This window comes from Astatotilapia calliptera, chromosome 14 (genome assembly GCF_900246225.1).
Source record: "Astatotilapia calliptera chromosome 14, fAstCal1.2, whole genome shotgun sequence".
Classification (NCBI taxonomy): Eukaryota; Metazoa; Chordata; class Actinopteri; order Cichliformes; family Cichlidae; genus Astatotilapia; species Astatotilapia calliptera.
Window position 1 is genome coordinate 10675470 of NC_039315.1, and position 7279 is coordinate 10682748.

At 36.3% G+C, this 7279-nt stretch overlaps 1 protein-coding gene across 1 annotated transcript; it reads left to right on the forward strand.

Annotated features, from left to right (window-relative positions):
• Positions 1-224: 224 nt before the first annotated feature.
• Positions 225-1933, forward strand: LOC113036495 (odorant receptor 131-2-like). The gene has a single exon (XM_026192886.1). The coding sequence runs from the start codon at positions 432-434 to the stop codon at positions 1461-1463; it is 1032 nt and encodes a 343-aa protein (XP_026048671.1). The 5' UTR covers positions 225-431; the 3' UTR covers positions 1464-1933.
• The last annotated feature ends 5346 nt before the right edge of the window (positions 1934-7279 follow it).

Sequence of the window (7279 nt, forward strand, 5' to 3'; positions counted from 1 at the left end):
GGCACAGCTAAAACCTTATAATTTGGACAAAAGTGAGGTCATAGTATTGGACCTAAACTCAGAAACAATGGCCACATATTTAAACAGAGACTTACTCTGGAAGGAAATATTTTAGGTACCAGACGAAAAACATAACAGAAGCCACAATTCCCGAGTTGAACATGAACTTTCCCCATCATTTACAGTATTGAATCCAACAGGGATTAGCAGTAACAGATGTGTGCTGTGGTAATGACATTGTGGGAATATTTACTTCGGAGTGACATGCACAAATAACCCTATCTAAAGACAGAGCTCAGCATAAAGCAGTTTTGTGGTTGAATGGTTTGGCAACTACCTTTATGTCTCTCAGTCTGTTTGATTTATAATGACAATACAGCAGATGTGCATATGTGTGCTTTTTAGAGTGAATTTTACTATTTGCAGATGTTATGAATGTTTCTAAATGGGGCACTTTAGACAAAGATAAATTATTCCTGGATGGCTCTCTGTCTTCAGAGGCAGAAAAAAGTGTTTTTAAACGTATGGTTGACAACAGCTCATTCATTGGTGTTGAATCCTCAATGCAACAACTCAATGACCAAGTCATCATTGTTCAGGTTTTGGTAGGAGTTTTCCTTTGCATCAACACTATGTTGATCATAACCTTTTTTATGAAGGACACCTTTTACAGAACTATGCGCTACATCTTATTTGCTGTCACATTACTGTCTGATTGTCTCATTTTAATTCTGACAGATTTGTTGCTGATCTTGAGCTATTTTCGTTTATCTATACAGGTGTCATTGTGCCTTATTATGTTTGCAGTGTCATCCGTGTGTAACTTTGTCACACCATTTACTTTGACAGCAATGACCCTGGAACGCTATGTGGCCATTTGTATGCCCCTGCGTCATGGAGAGCTTTGCTCCACACGCAGCGCTCCGCATTGCATCCTCATCATTCACGGCCTCAGCTCTGTGCCCTGTATTTTGATTCTGTCTGTCTTCTTTGCATCTGTATCCTTAAGCTTCTTCACACAGTACCGGGTTTGCTCTGTGGAGATGTTCATTTTACGTAGTTGGCAGGGTCATCTCAGGTCAGCTATAAGTCAGTTTTACTTCTTGATTATGTGCATTATCATTGTTTTCTCTTATATTCAAATAATGAAAGTGGCCAAAGCTGCATCAGGAGAGAACAAAAAGTCAACACATAAAGGGCTCAGAACAGTGGCTCTTCATGCTTTCCAGCTGTTGCTATGTCTCATCCAGCTGTGGTGCCCATTCATTGAAGCTGCTGTCCTTCAGATTGATTTCATGTTGTATGTTAATGTACGGTACTTCAACTATATAATGTTTAGTCTTACTCCTAGATGTCTGAGTCCTCTCATTTATGGCCTCAGAGATGACAAATTTTTCCTTGCACTAAGATATCATGTCCTCTGTCACTTACACAGGAAAAAATCTGTTGGGGTTTCTAACTAACACCACATGATTCTACTAAAGAACAAGATAGGAACTGAGCTTTAATGTAATGATAAGGAACTAAGCAAGCAGTATATGCTCTATCAATTTTGTCTCCCAGCACTTGGAACTTATTATCATGACACTCGGTAATTCTTCTATGCAGAATACATTGTTTAACTATTAACGTGTAACTAGTCCACTGTAGTAAGAAAACCAGTTGATTAATTGAAGCTTTAGTAACATCAAGGCCTCTGGTACCTTAATTTTGTAACTTTTAAAATGTTGCCCAGGATCATTTAATGATGATTTCAACATTAATATTTCAGCATTTAGAACACATTCAGACTGTTTGTAGCCTGCATTTAAAAAGTACTTTGGACTACATTTCATCCTGTTTAGAATTATTTTGGCCACATCTTCACTCCAACAAGATTCTGTGACATCTGTCTGACAACATGATGAATGACTGATCACGTTGTGTTTTAGCTTATAACTAGATTAACACATGGCAAATGCTTCATTGCAGGGGAGCTGGCTGACAACCTGACTTACTATCGACAGAGTCATAGAGTTAGAAGGATGTAGCTGATAAATTTTATTTAGAGATCATAATTATGATTTTCCAATAGTCATTGTCTGTATCCTTACACTGATGACTTTTTTATTGTTAAAATGCAAATGTTAAATAGAATAACAGCTTAACATCTATCTGGGACTTTAGTTTCTACAAACATAAACTTCTGCAAATTAATGTGTTCCAACATTTGCTTTAATAATGAATACAAATATAAAGAAAGGTGAGTGTCCATCAGCTGGTTCAGGAGGGTTGAGCCTTCTTTTGTTAAAGAAAACATTTCTAGCAAGTAGGCTAGGTTACCATGGCAACATGTCTTATCTATCAGTCATGGAATTAATAAGCAACATTTTCTTAATTTTTCCTTCAGTGTATCAGTTCTAATCAGCTGTTTTGCCTTATTAAGCTATGTGTTTTTTTGTTGATGAAATTTAATCCCACATGTGTGAAATTTAATGTGTTGTCATGTTTTTATTCTGACAGCAGCAGTTAACAACAACAACAACAATATTTCACAAGGGGTTATAGCAGTTTGTTTTTCTCTAAAGGGATTTAGACTCAAAACAGAAATGTGTTGATAATTAGCTGATCGTGTGATGATTAAGTGGTTCATCAATTATTTATACAGTTCCCCTGTGTTGGGTTCTAGAAGTTATACTATTGAACTATTGCTTCATTTTTATATTTTCTTAAGATGTCAACATAGTTTTAAAAACTATTATTTGGCATGCACGTTATAGTTTATTAATTTGAGACTCTTAGAAAATTGTACCAATAAAATTAAGTTCACTGTATTTGTGCAACCAGAATGAAACAAATAATTTCTTTACATTCTTATCAATCTTGCAGTAAGTTATGTTTTTAGTAGCATTTGCATGTGTGTGTGTCATTCTGCCTGTAATTATGATAGCTTGAAAACTTTTGAGTGAACCTTGATTTAACTTTGAAGCGTGTAGAGTGGGATCATGTTAACAATTCAATAAAATTTGGACTACATCCAACAAGGTCTTCAATGTCAACTTAATGATATCTTGGTCAACATTTGAAAAAAAAAAAAAAAAGCCTTATAACTTAGAAACTATGATTGTTACAAGTGTTGTATGTATTGTCAACATAAAGAAAGTACTGTATAAAGATTTAAAAGGTCAAATGAGAATAATGCTATATAGAGCTATTTAAAACAATGTTTCTTACTGCCATTGTTTGTATTTACAACATAAAAAGACATAGGAATTATAGCTGGGGGATACCAAATATCTCACTATTTTGGACCTTTGAGCTCTTCGTCGTGGTTAAATAAGGTCAAACTTTCACGTGGTCACACTTTTATACAATGTCTTTTGTCTTTAAAACTATGTTCAAGTTCTGCTACCTTTAAATAAAGGTAGCAGAACATTTAGAAAATGATACTGGTATACAAGGATTTTTTTTTCTGTATTTCCTAAAACTGGGAACCCTGTATTTCCTTTATAGTTTATGAGCTGAGTGCACTATTACTATGTATTCTAGAAATTCTACTCAAGTCCCTCATTTGGATTTTTCAATTCATCTTGTGGTCTTTTTTCATGTCGAGCCATGAGACACACTGAGAAAGAGATACATCAACTAATAAATGTACTAGTGAATGGTCATTCTAAATGATTACATTTTCAATAAACAGAAATGAGTAATTGATTGGATTTATTGTGAATTTAATTTTTTTAAAAAGATTTTTGCATTTTTATATGTCTTTGTAATCTGTGATGATGTCAGGAATGATAATACAGGACCCCAAAACCAGCAGGTAAAAATGAAGTCCAGGGTTAGGCTAACCATAACCCTAAGCATTCATTCATTGCAAGCAAGCGCAAATGTAAAAACTGAGCGAGAGGGGCTGCTATTGTGTGTGTGTGTGTGTATATGGATAATAGCAAACACTGAAATAATTTTTTTGCACGCAGCAATGAATTTTGTTCACTCAAATTTAGCTTTTCTTCGCTCAAAATAAATTTCTCCTCAAAATGCAACACTTGCACCTGCAAATTCTCTTTACGTGCGCTCAATTTTTTTTTTAGGTGTACTCAGAATAGTGGCACAAAAATAACGCCATATTAACATGCTTAGGGTGAAAATTCTCCTTGTCACAAACCCACTGTTACGAGCAAGTCATACTGAATAATAAATTGGCTGAAAGAAAGAAAAATAACTTCATGTGAGTGCAGGCAGAGGCCAGCACGAATTCCATTTACATCGTACATGCTTCCTTTAGCCAGTAATATAAAAAGGCAAAACATACATTTTCATTGCTATGCAGATGATATAGAGCTTTATCTATCCATGAAGCCAGATGACACTCACCAATTACTTTGTCTTTTACATGTGTGTTAAAGACATAAAGGCCTGGATGACCTATATTTTCCTCCCTCTAGATTCAGATAAAACTGATTTTATTGTAATCTGTCCTAAAAATCTTAACAACATGGTGTCTAATCAGATACTCACTTTAGATGACATAACCTTGGCCTGTTTGAGCAGGATATGTCCTTCGGTGCACATATTAAACAAATATGTACAACTGCTTTATTGCATTTGCACAATATTTCTAAAATTAGAAACATCCTGTATTAGTGTGATGCTCATAGTAACTAGTTCATACGTTTATTACTTCTAGGCTAGACTATTGGAATTTTCTATTATTAGGTTTTCCTAAAATCTCCCTAAAAATCCATAATCCAAAATGCTGCAGTGAGAGTAATGATAGGGAACAGAAAGAGAGGGCATATTTATCCTATATTGGCTTTTCTTTATTGGCTCGCTGGTATATCCAGAATCATATTTAAAATCCTTCTACTCTCATGTAGGGTCAAAAATAAATTATGCCCCATCTTTTCTTAAAGACATCTTAGTGCACTAGCCCCTGAATAGAGCACTTTGCTCTGAGACTGCTGGTTTACTTTTGGTTCCTAGGCTATTAAAAAGTAGAATGGGAGCCTTCAGCTCTCAGGCCCCTCTTCTGTGGAATGAGCTTCCAGTTTGGATTTGGGAGAAAAGACACTCTCTTTAAGTTTAGGCTTAAAACTTTTCTTTTGATAAAGCTTATAGTTAGGGATTGATCAGGTGAACATGTACCCACATGTAGCTACTCTGCAATAGGCCTAGGCTGTTGGGGGGCTTTCCAATGTTGCTTTTTCATTCACAACTTTTCACTCTCTATGTAGACTGCTTTGCATTCAGTCATAGTTATTTTCATATCTGCCTCTCTTCCACATCATGTTTTTTGTCCCTCTTCCTCTCCCAACCCTATGGCAGATGGCTACCATTTCTTGAGCCACAATCGCTCATAAAGTGCTTCAAGCTGACTGTTGTGGTGGCATATAAATAAAATCAAATTGAGTGAGGTTTCACTTCATTAGCTCCATTGTTAAATCCAGAATTGAACTTAAAACCCCTTTACCCATTTACAAGTAATATGAGTTAGTTAAAATGCATGCTTAATCATCCAGGTAATGAAATCCCCCCCCAAAATTGCTGTCAGGGTCAGGGTTCCTGGGTTGACTCAGTGTTTTCAGTTCGTTTATGTTCCCTGTTCCACTCCTTGTGTGTGATTAGTCAGATTCAGTTCAGCTGTGTTCTCACATCTCTCATCATTATCACTCTTGTGTATTTAAGTCCTTAGTTTCTCTCTCAGTTCATCTTGTCATCATTGATTCCACATGTGTTTTTCAGTCAGTCAGTCAGTCATGTTCTGTTCATCCTGCCTATATAATAAACATCATCCTTCAGCAACCCATGAGTCCTGCGGTTGGGTCACCTCTTCCGTCTCTCCACACTGCGATGCCCTGATAATTGCAGGTTTGGGGAAACCTGGAGTCAGCTGACACAGAGGAAGTAACTTGGAGGAGTGATTAAAAATTTTTCCCACCAAAAACACAATATCCAGATGAACAGAATGTTGTTGTTTTTTTGGGGTTTTTTTTTGCGATATCAGTTAGTTACCCCAAAGAAGGCACATTACAAAAATTTCAATGCAGATAAGTATATTAATGACGTAAAAGAAATTCACTGGACTGACATCTGCATCGAGAATGACCCTGATAGGGCATTATCTATGTTTATTGAAAACTTTTGCTACCTGGCTGATAAACATGCCCCCTTAAAAAGATTTACTGTTAAAAAGAACTATGCACCTTGGTTAGATAACGAACTTAAGGTTGCAATGTCAGAGAGGGATATAGCAAAAGCAAAAGCACATAAGTCTATCAGTCCACAAGAGTGGGCAAGATATCGCGAGTTAAGAAACCAAGTAACTAAATTGAATAGGCGTAAAAAGAAAGAATATTATCAACTTAAGCTCAAAGAGGCCAGTAAGGACAGCAAAAAGGTGTGGAAAGTTTTAAATAATATGATGGGTAGAGATCTTGCTCCGGTGATGCCTCACATCCACACGGGTGGTACGTTTATAAGTAAAGCCAAGGATATTGCCAATTATTTTGTGAATTATTACAGCAATAAAATAACAAATTTAAAATCTAATATGAGCAAAGGCGATCCCACCTTATCATGTCGTCTTATACAGGATGTTATCATGAATAATAAACTATGCCAATTTAAGTTTGAGGCAGTGAACGTGCAGATGGTAGAGCGCTTATTGACATCACTTCCTGACGATACATCCTCCGGTTCTGATAACATAGACAGTAAACTGCTCAAAGTCGCAGCCAAGTTTGTGTCCCTTCCTATATGTCACATATTTAATAAATCTCTGGCATGCAGCTTATTTCCATCGCAGTGGAGAGAATCGAAAATAATTCCGATTCCTAAAAACAAGAATGACATTTTTAATGGTGTCAACAGCAGACCTATCAGTCTGCTACCCATTTTAAGTAAAATTATGGAAGGGATTGTCTACGAACAAATTCAACATTATCTAATAGAAAATCAGTTACTCACTCAGTTTCAACATGCCTACAAACCTGGTTATTCCACCAGTTCAGCTCTCATTCACATGACAGATATCTGGTACAAATACCTAGATAAAGGGAATTTGGCCGGGGTGGTATTTCTGGATTTTAGTGCTGCATTTGATTTAATAAATCATGATCTACTGATAGATAAACTAAAATGTTATGGATTTTCACCAGCTGCTTTGTGCTGGATGGAAAGTTATCTGTCTGGAAGAAGGCAAAAGGTTTATTATAATGGTTATTTCTCGGAGGGCCGCGAAATGAACTGTGGTCTACCCCAAGGCAGCTGCCTCGGTCCACTTCTCTACTCAGTTTTT

What these genes read in the sequence shown, in the direction of transcription:
- LOC113036495 (XM_026192886.1), top strand. Translation starts at nt 432, where the DNA reads ATGAATGTTTCTAAATGGGGCACTTTAGACAAAGATAAATTATTCCTG.